General features: G+C 55.4%; 1 protein-coding gene across 1 annotated transcript in view; it reads right to left on the bottom strand.

Annotated features, from left to right (window-relative positions):
- The window catches only part of TEKT5 (tektin 5), a gene marked incomplete at both ends in the record, with an annotated part of 39,922 nt that extends 27,798 nt beyond the window's left edge, over positions 1 to 12,124 (bottom strand). The window contains 4 exons of the mRNA XM_081300046.1: positions 2,815 to 2,958; positions 8,299 to 8,369; positions 9,225 to 9,308; positions 11,555 to 12,124. Of these exons, the coding sequence (XP_081156172.1) occupies positions 2,815 to 2,958; positions 8,299 to 8,369; positions 9,225 to 9,308; positions 11,555 to 12,124 (869 nt within the window). The remainder of the gene's footprint in view (positions 1 to 2,814; positions 2,959 to 8,298; positions 8,370 to 9,224; positions 9,309 to 11,554) is intronic.
- Positions 12,125 to 15,862: the final 3,738 nt, after the last annotated feature.

Below are 15,862 nucleotides of genomic sequence, written 5' to 3'. Positions count from 1 at the left end.
AAATGCACCCCAGCTGTAGGGAGCGAGTGGGGACCGTCACAGGCAGGGAAGGCTTCACGGAGGTGGTGCCGCCCGCCCGAGGACTCCCGTGGTTTAGTCAAAGTTCTTCTGCAACAAGCAACCCCAGGACCATTTGGGGTTCCCTGCTCTGGGGGCCCCCCAGGGGGGACATGCACTTTTTGAGCTGGCTTCACAGTGGCTACACCAGACCAGATAACTTCTCAAGTCCTGTCTAGCCTGGGAGGACGCCAGTTCTTGCAGGAAGCAGACTTTTATTCTCAGGGAGCAGGGGAAAAGGAGTCTACTTCTCTGAAATGGGGAATATGTTTCTTCTCAGAAACGCTAAAGCACGCTGAGGCGTGGGGAACAGAAGTTCTACAAGTCCCACGTATGTGCGATGGCTCTGCTGGCTCTCCTTCCCTTTCTTTTTTCTCGGGGTGGTGGGGGGTGTGGTCACAGGGATTGAACCAGGGCCCTGCACCTGGCACGCTCTCACCTCTGAGCTACATCTCCAGCCCATTCTGTTTCTAACTCTGAGACAAGGCCTCACTTAAGTTGCTGAGGCTGGCCTTGAACTTGCAACCCTCCAGCCTCTCCCTCCCAGGTCTCTGGGGTCACAGGTGAGTGCCACCACACGGGGTACCTCTGCCTGGCCCAGAGCCCAGCCACAAGCAGAGGCTCAGAGAGAAGTGTCTTCTCCAAGGTCATCTGTAATCACCATCCACAAGACACCACCGAAGGAGAGGAGGCTGTGGACAGCAGATAAGACCTGCAAGTACACTCTGAATGGACCCACCACTGCTGAGTGGGACTGTCGGTGACACCAACAGCAACCTCTAAGCCCTGCCCTCCCCTGGAGCAGACGGCTGAGCTCCCCAGGGGCATCTCCCAAAGGCAGCCTGCGTCCTTGGCAAGTCGTGAGCCTCGGTGGGGAGGATGCACTCTCCCAGAGCCCGTGCCCTCTGGAGACTGGAGGGACAGCAACTTTGCTGCAGAGGCAGGAAGATCCATTGATCAAACACCCACGCCATGTGCAGTCTGGGCTGAGGTCAACAGCTCTGCCACTAGCTGTGCAAGCTTATGACAGTCACTTCACCTCTCTGAGCCTTTGTTTACTCATTGTGAAATGGGGATAATAACGGTACCTATCCCCCCAGGGTTGTTGAGTGACTAAATGTGAAATACTTATCAGGGCACCGTACACAAAATAAGTGACTCTTCATTACTCACAAGAGCTGCATGTAAACTCTGTGCACCATCTACACATGGCTGACATCAGAAAGAGGCCTCTGCTGCCCCCATCACCACCATATTCATGAGTTAACCCACGGCAATGAACAGGGACACTGTGATCCAGACAGTCACCACACCTCCTCAGTCTGCCCAGATGTGGCCCTGCTTAAGAAAACTCCAATGCAAAGCCCCGAGCCAGCACATCTGGGAAGCAATTAGTCACCCAAACAGCAGCCCTCGCTTTCCAGCTGGATGAGGGATTTAAACAGCGGCCCCTCCTGGGCTTGGAGGCCAGACGCCCCTCCAGCCAGCTGCCGCCAGGTTTGGGGGGAGGCATCTGTTTGCAAAGAGGGACCCTTTGGACTCCCTGTGCAGATGGGCAGCTGTGGCCAAGGGTGGCCGAGCCCCCAAGTCCTGCTCAGCCTTCCAGTGCCTGGGGGACCCCCCCTTGTCGGGAAGAGGAGGCGGCTTCCCCGGGAGCTGCCGCTGCTATGAATCCAGAGTCACCTCCACACCGCCATGTTTGCAAAGATCCAGAAAGCCAGCCCAGACCTGGGCCAGAGAGGGTTTACAATTCTTCTCCCCTTTCCTGCTCTCCCCTCCCCTTCCTCCTTGCATTCAACACATGCTTACCTCGTACCTGTGCCCTGCACGTGCCAAGAGCAAGCCTGTGCGCTAGGGGTGAAGAGAAGGAGTGCGGGCGAGACCAAGAGAGCGCCTGCCCTCCACCAGAGCATCTCTGCCAGCCCTCCTGGCCCCCGGAGCTTAGACTGAGAGTGGGGAAATTCTACATGACCCTCCACCAGGCGGTGACCTGCCCCCCATAGTGCCAGGCATACGAAAGGCACCACCTCATTGCTGCCAGGACAAGAAAATGAGGATACAAAGCAAGCTCTGATAACGGTCGGCCATTATTATCCACCCCAGTCTCTGTGCGTACGACGTCCCATGCCCCCCTTTCAGTACACACAGCAGCCCTGGGGAGCAGGTACCCTGGGTGACAGAGGTGCAGAAATGGAGTCCAAAGACACTGAGTGACCGTCCAAAGTGTCAGCCTGGAGGCTGGGACTTAAAGCCGCAGCCTTGTCCTAGAATCCACCCTCCAGGCGTCATTGACTCTCCCCACCAAGCAGGGATGCCTGCTCCTGCCGGTGACAGCCCTTTTGTTTTGGAATTTGTCTGGTGGGATGGCCAAGAGAGGCACCCCAGGGTGCCCTGGCAGAGCAGCAGAGGCTGTGTGACCCTCACTAAGTCAACCACATGCTCTTTCTGGAATTTGGATCTTGGACAAGGTGGGCCAGGGGTGGAAAGATGGCCACCCTCTGACAAATCCAACCGAATAGCTCCCCGCCTTCTGTCAAACGGCCAGAAACCTCCCCTTGTCTCTGTGGCCCCGCTGCAGGTTCCAGTTAACTCTATGTCATCCTAAGTTGACTCTGCTGCTTGCAACAGAGGGTTCCCATTCAATCTTACTGTCCCTCCTTGGCTGGCACACGATACCCCTTTATGGTGCCATGGCAGAAGCCCAGGCCCTTGGTCCCACAGATGGCCCAGAATGGTGGCAGAGAGTCCAGTACTTACGTGCCGTCACACTTCTCCACACCATGGAAGAAGGAGATGCAGTCCGACGTGTTTCTCAGGTTAAAGCACTGCTCGTCAATACACTCGGCAGAGTTTTTGTCCTCTATGTCTCTCTCCAGGGCGTGCTGAGCATCTCGGTTATCCCTGCAGGGAGGAAGGATGTGTCCCTGGGCCAGGCACTTACCCAGAGTCACCACCCAAGGTCACACAGCAGGGGAATACAGAGAACAGGTTGCAAGCCAAGTCCCTGGACTCCCAGGAAGCGTCTGTCCACACCCAGTGGTTTCTCAAGCCTTCTTCCCACTTTGAGGTTCCCACCATGTACCCAAAGCCACCCCTACTTGCAAGTCCCCTGAATCCAATCAGAGCTGCTGTCTTTTAGAATGGAAACGGAAGGCATGAACTGTAAGAGGTTAGACCGCCAACATTTTAGGCTTAGTGTGTCATATGGTCCCTGTTACAACCATGCCCAAAACAGTCACAGGTTATATGTAAATGAATGGGCATGGATTCCTTTCAATAAAACTTTATAAGAACAGATGGTGGGTTGGATTTGTCCCTCCAGCTGTAGTTTGTGGAACTAATTTAGAAGATACTAATTCATACTTTGGACAAAACCTGTATCAAGTCGAACTACTTCTAGATTATTGTGAATGACTGCTGAGCACAAAGGGATAGGACATAAGTAAGACTTGGTCACTGCCTTCAAGTGGCTGAGATTTGTATAAACAGAGTAAAAAATACACTACAGATTGGTCAGAGCAACGGTGAGAGTTTTAAAAGGATACAAAGTAACCCAAAGGAGGAAACCATTAATTCTAGGATAAGGTAAGGGCTACCTGAGAAGGGTCTGAATAGGGTTTCCGTAACAAATGGAAGACATCATGAACAAAGTGACACAGGGGAACGAGAACTTGCTGCTGAGTAGACCACATGGGCGAAGGCAGGGTCGCTAGAAATGCCCAGGTTTGAGGGACTAGTGAGGCTCATTAAGTCAGTGCCAGTTAGGAGGGGGAGGAGTTAGGGAACTGGGTGGGGTCAAGGACTGGTAGCTGTCAGGGATTGGATGAGGTCATGGACTAGGTGAGCCAGGAACTGGGAGGAGTCAGGGTACAGTCAGGACTAGGTGAGGCAATGTGCTGGGCAGAGTCAGAGGTGCAGTCTGGGAATGGGTGAGGTAATGGCTTGGGTGGAGTTAGGAATGGGGCGGAGTTAGGAACTGGGTGGAGTCAGGAACTGGGTGGAGTCAGGAACTGGGTGGAGTCGGGAACTGGGCAGAGTTGGGAACTGGGCGGAGTCAGGAACTGGGTGGAGTCAGGAACTGGGCGGAGTTAGGAACTGGGCGGAGTTAGGAACTGGGCGGAGTCGGGAACTGGGCGGAGTCGGGAACTGGGTGGAGTCGGGAACTGGGCGGAGTTGGGAACTGGGTGGAGTTAGGAACTGGGTGGAGTTGGGAACTGAGTGGCGTTAGGAACTGGGCGGAGTTGGGAACTGGGTGGAGTTAGGAACTGGGTGGAGTTGGGAACTGGGTGGAGTTAGGAACTGGGTGGAGTTGGGAACTGAGTGGAGTTAGGAACTGGGCGGAGTTGGGAACTGGGCGGAGTTAGGAACTGGGCGGAGTTGGGAACTGGGTGGAGTTAGGAACTGGGTGGAGTTAGGAACTGGGTGGAGTTAGGAACTGGGCGGAGTTGGGAACTGGGTGGAGTTAGGAACTGGGTGGAGTTGGGAACTGGGTGGAGTTAGGAACTGGGCGGAGTTGGGAACTGGGTGGAGTTAGGAACTGGGTGGAGTTGGGAACTGAGTGGCGTTAGGAACTGGGCGGAGTTGGGAACTGGGTGGAGTCGGAATTGGGCGGAGTCTGGGGAACTGGGTGGAGTCAGAACTGGGTGGAGTTATAAACTGGGCGGAGTCAGGAACTGGGTGGGGTTAAGAACTGGGCGGAGTTGGGAACTGGGTGGAGCCAGGAACTGGGGGGAGTTTGGGGAACTGGGGGGAGCCAGGAACTGGGTGGAGTCGGGAACTGGGTGGAGTCGGGAACTGGGCGGAGTCGGGAACTGGGTGGAGTCAGGAACTGGGCGGAGTCGGGAACTGGGTGGGTGGGTTTAAAAAACGTGCGCTCTGGGATTGGCCAAGGTGAGCAGGGGTCAGGACTGGATTCCGGAGAGCTGGTGTCTCAGCTAGGCCTGGACAAGGCCGCTGTTTACCAAACTCCAGACCTTGACTACCATATTCATGAATCTTACCAAACAGCAAGCACCTGTACTATTATTTACTTAGTATTCTCCTCCTTTTGAAATCGTTTAAAAAATATAAATGAATGTATTTTAAAAGGGAAGTTTACGTTCCTGTCTTTAAAGGAAAAACAATAATGGAATCTGCTAACAGAAGGCCCCCTCTGCCCTGAATACTAAGTAAACACTAACTACATCCCAGCTAGAATCTTTTGTCTCCAGAAGCTTCTAGGCTCAACCCTTTTTGTGTCTCTGTTGACTGAAAAAGAATCAGTCTTCTTTAAAGACACCAAAACATGGAGCGGAGCCTTGGTCCTGAAGCACTTAGAGGACTTCTACAATGGATAGAAACTACCTTCCCTGAGAGAGGCTGTCAGACACCACTGGGTGGTCTCCCTGGGGCCTCTCTCCCACCTTTGGTGTGAGCCCCTCCCCAGGTCTTGTCTCTCTCCGCCTCTGTCCACCTCTACAATGTCTCGGGCCTCCGTGGGCCCTGTCTCCCCATCCTCTCCTCTGTCTGCCTCTCTGTCACAGACACTGGTTTCAGGCAACCCAGGAGCAAGGAAGCTAAATCCCGATGGTGAGTTCCCACCTATCAGGATACAGAGGTCTTGTCAGGCAGGAGGAACCATCCCGGGACCTTTGGGCCTTACGAATTGGCAGAGTCAGGAGAAACTGGGCCCTGCCACCCCACCCAGTGAACAGGAACCTATGTGAAAGTGCACCTCAGAGCGTGACCGGGGAGGCTGGGGCCTCCAACTCCAGCTGCTCCAGCTGCTCCAGCTGCCTGGCCCTGCCAGTGAGGTCCAGCCTTCTGGCACACAGCCCAGGGCCAGGCTGGTGCCAGAGCTCAGGGAAGGCCAAGTCTGGCCCTGCCCCGTCAGGAAGAGACTTCTCTGCTCCTGGTGGGGCGAGGTGCCGGGGCAGCCATGGGCCACAGGCCTTCCTTGCCCAGAAACCACCAGTCAACAGCGGGTGCAGGAAGCCACCCGATCAGGTCAGCAGCGGGGCCTCCCCCAGGGAGTGAGGATGTACCCCATGGCCCCAGCCCTGAGCCTCTGAGGTTCCAAGTGAATTAGGACAATTCCAATCCCTCCAGGTGCTAAGCTGCTTCCCCCCAGGTGACAGGCCTCCATCAATCGAGAAGCCGCTGCCCAAAGCAAACTGCCTGTGTTGAGTTCCCTGGTCATTTCCATCTCTCTCTCCCAGTGTCCCCTCCCTCTCCCTCTCCTCCTCCATGTCTGCCCCCTCTCCAGCTCTTGGGTTTTCTCTGTCTTTGTCCACCTCTTGGGGTCTCTGTCTGGCACATCTGTCTGTCTCTGTCCCTCTGCCTCCCTACTCCCTTCCTCTGTCTCTCTCTCTCTCTTTATATCCCTCTCCTCCTCGCTCTCATTTTCCAGTACTGGGATGGAACCCAGCGGCACTTTATCAATGAGCTACACCCCTAGCCCTTGATATTTTTGGAAAGAGTCTGGCTAAGTTGCCCCGGCTGGCCTTGAACTTGTGACCCTCCTGCCTCAGCTCCCGAGTTGCTGGGATCACAGGTGTGCCTGACCGCACCAGCTTCCCTGTCTCTTGGAGTGGTGCCGCTCCTGGCTCTCCTTGTCTGTTTCCGCCTGTGTGTCTGTCTCAGCCTCTCTGGTCTCCAGCCCCCCGCTCCTGGTTTCACCGTCGGGGGTGGTGCCTGGCCCTCCCCACCCACCACAGCAGTGCTCTTTGGAGTTCCGCTCCCCAAATTCCTGTCTGGGCTTTCATCCACTCCGCCAGCTCTAACTGTCCCCTGTTCTGAACCTCAGCCTCCTGCCACCCTGGGCCCTGTTTTGCCACGTCCCTATGCCAGCCATGAGTGGGAAATCGGACTCTTAACATAAGTTGGAGATCACAGAAATAAGTGCAGAAAAAGAACAGAAGAGGGCCCAGAAGGAAAAAATGGTCTGCGGTCGGTTGATTCTCAACAAAGCTACCAAGACACACAATAGGGAGGGACGGTCTCTTCAATAACTGATTAGGGGACAACTGGGTATCCACATTTAAAAGAATGAAGTCAGACCCTTACCCCACACGTGTACAAAAATCAACTCAAAACAGTCCAAGATGTAAGATCAGAGGCTATAGAACTATTGGGAGAAAACCGGCAAAGCCCGCCACGCGGGTCTGAGAGGTGATGTTTTGGATATAACTGCAACAGCTCAGGTAACAAAACCCAACACAGACAGATGGGATTGTATCCAACTGTAAAGTCTCTGCACAGCAAAGAAACCGATCAACTGAGCAAAGAGAAAAGTGTTTGCAAACCACACACCTGATAAATGGTTAATATCCAAAAATACATAAGGAACTCAACCACAGAACAGCAAGAAAACACACTGATTTAAAAATTGGCAAAGGATTTGAGGAAGCATTTCTCCAAAGAGGGCATGTAAATAAGCAATAGGGTCTTAAAAGATATCCAACATCACGAGTCATCAGAGAAATGCGTATTAGAACCCTCTCGAGGTCTCACCTCCTCCCTGTTAGAGGGGCTGGGAGGCTGGGGGAAAAGGAGCCCTCACACACCGCGGCTGGGAGTGGAAACTAGAACGGCCAGTGTGTCATCCCAGTGGCTCGGGAGGCTGAGGCAGGAGGACTGTGAGTGCAAAGCCAGCCTCAGCAAAAGCAAGGCACTGAGCAACCCAGGGAGACCCTGTCTCTAAGTTAAATAGGCTGGGGACGTGGCTCAGTGGTCAGTGCCCCTGAGTTCAGGCCCCAGTACCGCCACCAGCCCCCAAACAAAGTCAGTGAAGAGGGAAAGCCAGCTGACCAGCAGTCCCGGGAGAGTCAGAGGTGAGCGCCCGCCCAGGGCCAGGTGGGGAGCCGAGGCCTTGGCCATGGGCCCCAAGCCCCGTAAATCTCAGTCTCCCTTTAATCAGGAGAGGGGCCCTGGCCTTTCTCGACACTGGTTACGTCATCTTCCAAGAACAAAAAGCTGACTCCTTTTGAAGGCCTCCAGAGGGCCCGTCCCTCACCTAGCTGCCCATGCCACCCACACTGCTGGCTCCCCGCGTGGCTTGGGAGGTGACAGGACGGGCCTCGGGGAGGCTGCTGCCCTCCACCAGGGCCTCACTGCAAACAGGCCACTCACGAGATGGCCTGAGCCTGCGCATCTCACGACCATCATGCCCAGATCTTAAAACCAGCCTGTGCACCACGGGAATTGGTGACCTGGAAGTCACAGAGCCCCCCGGGACGCTGTGGCGGGCAGAGTGGGGCCTACCGCATCTGGATGTCGATCCGTTGAGCTAATTGTCTCATCCGTTCTTGGCAACATTTTAGCAAATCTACTTCCTGAAATAAAAAAAAGGTCAGAAAGAGTGGACCCGGGTCAGAAACTCCCCCGGTCAGAGCGCCCCTCCGGCACCCCACCCTCCCCGCCCCCAGGTGAGAGCCAGGGGAGGCGCCCACAGCCAGGGGCCAGCTGCAGAACACCACCTGCCCTGCCCTACTTTCATTTCTCTCTATTTGCTTCTGGATTAAAATAAGATCCAGCACATACTGTGTGACGGGAGCTCACGTATATATGATCATTCAATAATGCCGATGAAGAAGGATGAAGTCTGCTGTGCACATGCAGCAGGCATTCGAGAAACACTAGCTTTGGTTTTTGCTCTTGGTGGAATTATTATTGTACCCAACTTGGAAATGAGGAGACTGGGGGCCAAGGAACTCCACGCTGTGGTTTGGATACGGAATATCACCCCACAGCTCTGGTGCAGAGGGCTTGGTCCCCAGGGCAGCGGTGTTCAGAGGCGGGAGGTGACGGGACCATGAGGGCTCCGACCTCTTCCATGAACTGATCACTGAGGGGCTCATAACTTAACAAGATGGTGGGAACCTGGGGGACGGGGCCTCGTTGGGGGAAGGAGGTCAGTGGGGGCGAGTTGCTGGAAGGCGGACCCCCACATCTTGTCCCCAGTACCTTTCTGCCTCGCCCCCTTCCCCCTCCTCCTCCTGCTGGCCACCATAGCTGGGGGCAAAGCCCTGCTGGGCCCCTCCGCCATGTCTGCTCTCCACAGGCCTAGCAGCTAGGGAGCAGGCAGGTGGACAGCAGCCTCTGAGACCAAAGTCTTTCCTCCTAGACGTGGACCGACCGGCTGCCCTGCCCACTCCCTGGGGGTGGTGGTAGCCTGGGAGACACCTCACCCGGATAAGGTTCTTCTCCACGCTGTCATGGACCAAATCAATCCCGATCCTTTTCTCTCGATGGTAGAGACACTCCAGGGCCACCTGTAGGGAGATCAGGACAGAGTGTCTTCTTCCCGGGGCTGGACATTGACCCTGAGCTCGGGTGACACACAGGACTTTGCTGGAGTCCCATCATTCCTCTGAGAGACCTGGTATTTCATAGGGCCTCAGAGAGGCCTCTGGAGGGCTCTGCCTCCCTCGGTGGGCACCGTGGGATGCCGAGGCCAGCGTGTGAGGAGATGCAGGGCCCGTGTAGAGAAAACAGGATAAGGCAGTGTCCCAGGAACCAGTGGTGACTGAGATATAATCTCCACAAGCTGTCCCCAGCCTTCCCAGCTACAATAATAGATATGGCAGAGGTCACTATGATCTCAGATAAGATGGTATCAGCTGCTGTCCTCCATGTGTGCTCTCTCATAAGTTTAAATCCAGGCTTAGTCCCTTCCTGTCACGTGCACTTGGGCAGGTCACTCAGCCTCTCTGACCCTCGGTCTCCTCATCTGCCGATAAGTGTGAGACGGGTGCACCTTTCACAGGCTGGTTGTGCATTTCAACCCAGCTCAAAGGACACAGCTGAAGGAACGTGATCATCTCCACCTGGGATAAGGGCGGTGACGTGGACGGGCAGGGCTCAGGGAGGACTTCTCTAGGGAGGAGACAGAGAGGCTGCTCATAAGAAGCAGAGTGCAGAGATGAGTGGAGACATGGGGCAAGAAACAGGAGCTGCAGGTGCAAGAGGCCAGAGAATGCACAGACAGGAAGCCGTGGGAACTGGAGTGGAGAAAGTGAGGCTGGAGCAGGAGCAGGGCAAGGTCACGGGGGAGGGGAAGAGGAATTCAGGAATTGGGTGTTAGATCCTGGGACTCCATCCAGGAAGCCAGTGGAGGAATATCTGAAGTCACCCTCTGCTGCTGGGGGGAGGGAAGGACAGGTTGCACGGGAGCAGGAGGTGGAAGACCAGGAAGGAAGTAGTTATGTCCATGTCCAGTGAGAAGCTGCCCGGCTGAAGGCAGCCAGAGGACGGAGAGAAGTGGAGAGACCGAGACGCCTCCCATCCCTGGGCCTCCCTATGGCTGATCAAAGGGGTCACATGGGACCAGGCAGAGCTGGGCTTTGCAGACATGCTGGGGAGTGGGAGCAGGAGAGGGGGGCAGTAGGCCATGGACGCTGCTGTGGGGCTCTGAGGAGCGGCCCTGCCCACCCCTCTCCTGAGGGGCCAGCCAGCAGATGAAGGCAACGTTGGACGCCTTCCTCTCATGGGGTTGGGAGTCCCAGAGACATGCTGCCGTGTCTCTTCGGGCATCTCAAGGCAGGACGTCTCCTACCACGTTCCCGCACAGAACAGGGCAGAAACGGCTGTAGGAGGCTTCCAGGCAGGAGGCCCTGGGTCTCTGGAATGTCCAGTGTAGCCAAGATGGTTTCCACGGCATGAGGCAGAGCTACCAGTTCCCTACCCAATGTCCACTCAACCCCTTCCATGCCTTTCTCCAGGAGCAGAGAAAAGCAGTCATTTCCCCAGACTCTTCTGCAGCCAGGGAGCCCCGCAAATGGGCTCAAGAGGCCAACCCACGAGGGCCTTCTGGGGACCTCCTCCTGATGTCAAGGGACACAGCGGCATGGTGGCCTTCTCCCTACCCCTTTTCCGGCCTCCAGGAGAGGACCGGAGGGCTCCCCTCGGGCGGGAGCCTGCCATAGGAAGTGGTAGAACTCCATTTGCCATTGACGGCAGAGTGTTCAGACAGGAGCCGGGTCCCACCGCACCAGGTGGAGGGCTGCAGGCTGATCTGTCTCCCTCTGCAGTCCCTGCCGGGCTGGGCCACGCCCCGGAGCACCTGCTGCTGCAGCCCAGAGCAACCCGCCCAGGACAGGGGGACCCTGTAGGTGCGCACGGGGGACCCACCCCGCCTGGTGGAGCCTACGCGCCACGCAGGTAGAAAACCACCAACGAGAAGTGTAGGGCGTGGCACGAGCCGTCGGCAGGGAGGAAGCGCAAGCGCGATTTCAGGCGTGTCCTCGGAAGCCCTTCGCCAGGTGGACCACCTACGCAGCTGCGCAGGGGCGCGCTGGCGCGCACGGGTCTCCACGGAACCCCGCCACCCGGATGGAACCCCTTTCGGCCTGAGGAGTCTTCCCTTCAGCTTATCCTGAACCGACGATTTCACCTTGAAGGTGCGGTCATCAACATCGACGCAGCGCACACCCCCTGGCGGTGCCTGTCACCTGGACCCGCGGTCCAGGGGGAGGAGGGTGCGGTGCCCGACGGGGCGGGCCCTGGCGCTTGCACTCACCTGCAGCGGACAGTTGAGCTCCTCGGCGCCGCACTCCAGCCGCCTCTTGAGGGTGTCCATGCTGCGGTTCTCCGTCAGAAGCCTGTCCAGCTCGTAGCACAGCTCCGACTTCCAGAAGCCGATGTCCGTCAGTCTCTGGCCCAGGTTCCGGGACGTCCCCTCCTGCATCTGGCGCGTCAGCTGGTCCTTGTCCTGCATGAGCCTCATGGTGTCGCCGGTCAGCCGGCCAGCCCACAGCCGCGAGGCCTCGGCGCCCCGCAGCTGCAGCTGGGTGGCCTGGTCCCAGTCCTGGGCACTGTAGCGACAGAAGAGCGCGGAGCGCAGCGCGGGCAGGATGGTGGGCGGGCGCAGGGGGCTGCGGCGACACTCATCCGGGCAGGCCTGGCCGTCGGAGACCTTGCAGAAGAGGCTGGGTCTCCACGAGTTGAGGTAGCGGTACCCCGGCAGGTGGTAGGGCTGGTAGCACTCGTGGATGGCCGGGCTCTGCACGGCCTCGGGCGGCGCCATCGAGACGCAGGGCTTCTTGGGGCCACAGTAGCTGGCGGTCTGAGAGGTTCCGAGAAACTCCATCCTCCCCCATGGGCACCAGGCGGCCAAACTCTGCCCCAGGGGCTCCAGCATCAGCAGGAACCGCGAGAGGGCTTCTCTGGGCCGGCAGGACCTCTATGACTCAGCAGTGGTGTCATAAAGCCCGGGGACAGGGGCTGTGAGCCAAGCCTGTGCTGGCTTTCAGGGCAGCGGGTCTGTATTGTCCAAATCTAAACGAATCCATCAGTCACCAAAGCGACTGTGAGTCTCACCATCCACAGATTGGGGGATGCAAGACAGGGCACGTCTGTCTCTCTGTCGCCACTACATCTGTCTCTCCAGACCTAACTGCGCCCAGGGAGAGAATTTAATGTCGTTCGCTCCAGTAAGGGACCCACTCAAGGTCAGTTTGGTCAAAGTTCTTGTCTTTCTTTGTCCCCAAGATGACATCAAAATGGTCCACCCAGACAAAGATACCACTTAGCAACAGTACTCACAATGTAAAGGAAAAATTTCTAAGCTGCAAAGCCTGAGTTAAAGTGTAAAAGACCGGGCATGGTAAAGTTTCTAAACTGCAAGGCCTGGGTTAAAAAGTGAAAGACCAGGTATTGTTAAAATTCCTCTGCTACCCCCAGAACCTGTAATCCCTGTAGCTGTTAGGACAATACTGGAACTGCCCAGTAAATATTTCCACTGTTTCCACTGGTTGTCTAATAACCTGGGACTCTGTGTAGTATGTCACGTAGTCCTTGAGGCCCTAAAACCAATGAGTTTGAATGTGTACCCCGCTTAGAAGTGACCAATCACCCCTGTCCAGACTGTTCCCGCCAACGAATGTACTAATCATGTCTCAGAGTTGTTGTTCAATTTTCCCGAGCCTCACGATGATTTGTTCTGATGTATGCAAAGCCTCCCTCCCTCCCCAAAAAGTGTACTTAAGCTCTGCTTGACCTCTGCTCTGGGCTCTGGGCTGTTCTATCTTCCTGAGTGAGCCTGGAACCTCAGCATGCTGAATCAATAAATCCCCTTTGCCAATTGCATGAAGCCAGTCTCTTGTGTGGTCTCTTCCTCCGACGCTTCGCCGGACCCTTACAACAACAAAGATCAACCCTAACCTGTTCTGCTAAGTAGCTAGTTCAAACACGACAGCCCGTGTGGTTTCGTTGGTGATATTCTGCAAAAGACAGATCTCTATGGACAGGAGACCAGTCAGTCATTGCTGGGGGCAAGGTGGCAGGAGGGTGGGTCACCAGGGGAATGAGAAAATTGGGGGCAGGACTGATAAAGTGTTCTATATCCTGATTACGGAGGAGATGATACAACCCTATAAGTCAGAACCCATAGAGCTTCCCACTAGTAAGTTTTGTTGTTCATGAATTATAGGATGGGTCATCGGCTTGAGCACCATGAGGCAGAAACTATGCCCATCACTAAATCCCTGGCATCCAGCACACTATTGAATGAATGGATGGGAAACTAAAATGAGACGCTTTAATGTTCCAGAAAAAGTACTCAATTCCTGGCTCTATAACAGCATTTCCCCCCAACCAAGAATCTCTCTCCACTCTTGACTCTGGGTACAGCAACACAATGTGCAGGTATGGGACAGGAGGACTGCTGACTTGTGGGGCTTTTCCCACCGTTGGAAATGCAGCAGAGGGAACTCTGACCCTCAAATGCTCCTTCTTAGTAGATGAATTAGTCAGTTTTCCTTTGCTATAACAAAATACCTGAGATCATGAACTTCTAAGAGAGAAGGTTTATTTGGGCTCATGGTTTGGGGAATTCCAGTCCATGACTGGCTGCCCATTGTTTTGGGTCTCTGATGAGCCAGAGGGCCACTGAGGAGGCAGAGCACCGTGGCAGGAACACGTGGTGGCGCAATACCACTGACATCATGAGCCAGGAATAGAGAGGAAGAGAGAGGACTCGGGCCCCTCTTGGAGGGCACACCCCCAGTGGCCTAGGTACCTCCCACTAGGCCCCAACTCCTAATGGTTTCTCCACCTCCCAACAGTGGCCTGCTAGGGACCAAGCTCTTGGCCCGTGGGCTTGGGGGACATTCAGCGTGCAGTGGGTATGACAGAAGGTGAGAGGGTAAGGAGAAAAAGCCTCTATTAAGCACCTGCTGGGTACTGATGCTTTACCTATGCCAATCCGTTTTCTTTCCTCAGTGAACCTACAACACTGCTAACATATAGGGTGGGTTAAGGAAAGCCAGCAGACTCCGGAGTCCCCAATGCCTACAGCACTTATTTGCAGGATATTTTAAGGCAGGACATCCCACAGAGGGAGCCAAGAAGTGGGCCAAAAGGTTTGGGGTATTTTGTAAGCGTGAAACTGTACGGTAAAAATTTCTGTGTGCAATATCAAGTGTAAAGTTGGGCTGGGGTTGTGACTCAGTGGTAGAGCGCTTGCCTAGCATGTGTGAGGCACCGGATTCAATTTTCAGCACCTCATATAAATAAACAAAATAAAGATCCATTGACAACAACAACAAAAAAATTTTAAGAGTCTAAAGTGAAATTTAGGTTTTCTTATCATCCTTGACTGCTCGCAGTCTCCCCAGATGTGACTACAGATTTTTTTAGAAATAGTCTATACATGTATAAGTGTGTGTACACATAGCACCACCACTACCACACATGCTTTTCCCATATAACAGTAGCTCCTGGGGATGGACTATGCAATTTCAGGATATAAACATCCACCTCTTCCTTTTTAGTGGCCGTGTAGTGCTCCATTGTACAGATGTACTGTTATTTATTTGACCATTCCCCACAGCTAGGCATCCCAGATGTTTCCTGACTTTTGTTCTCACCAACATTGCACTAATAAATTCCAAGTGCAATCTCTCTAAGCCAGATTCGTGGAGGTATAATTTGCACACTGTGAAATCCACCCTCCTCAGCACACACTGTGAAATCCACCCTCCTCCTGCCACAACCACAACCAAGAGTAGAACATTCCTGTCACCCAAGGACGTCCCCTGTGCCCTTCCCCCGCCACCAGGGGGCCCCTGCCCCATGAATGCCATATACACAGTCAGAGGGTGTGCCGTACTGGAGCCCAGACCCTTTCCCCGAGTGCAGGGTTGCATGCCGCCAAGGCCCTTCCCTGCACTCTGTGGGCAGGCGTGACCTCGGCAGCCCGAAGACCAACCCTGGGAAGGCACAAGTTGTTCGTCCTTGGAGGTCGGATGTCACACAGGGCTGCCCTCCGCGGACCTTCCTACCTGCCCCAGGGCTTTCCCAGGTCCCAGGGTCTCTGTGGGGAGCAGCTAAGCCCTGGCAGAGGGTCCTGGTTCAGATACCAATGGGTCCTGCTCAGGTGGGGCTGATGGGCCTGTGGGACTTGGCCTGAGCCCATGGTCACATGGAGAGAAGGTCAGTGAACAGCAGGGCCAGGAGGGGCGTCCTGAGACCTCCCCACCAGGTGCCAGGTCAAGGCTGCCGGGGGAGGGGAGGAGAGTCGGCACAGCCTGAGCAGGGGACAGAGAACGTCCCTTTGTGCCTTCCAGGGGGGACAACTTTCTGCAGGCCAGAAGCATCCAGGGTCTTGCTCACCTGGGCTCTGGGTCACTTACTCGAACAAGTTGGGGAGTTGTGTGGGAATAGTCCCCTCTGAACCTGTCCCCCATGAATGGAAGCTAAGTCACCAGAGAACTGACCCCTCTGCCTGCTTGGCCCTCGGAAGTCCTGGCTTGATCTTCCTGAGCGAGGTGGGGTTCCTGGAAGGACAGACTGAAGCTCGAGGCTGAGGTCTGACTCTGCATGTGTA

Source organism: Spermophilus citellus, assembly GCF_964194105.1.
Source record: "Spermophilus citellus genome assembly, chromosome: 6".
NCBI lineage: Eukaryota > Metazoa > Chordata > Mammalia > Rodentia > Sciuridae > Spermophilus > Spermophilus citellus.
Note: the sequence above shows the minus strand (reverse complement) of the source record. Positions and strands in the feature narration are given on the sequence as shown.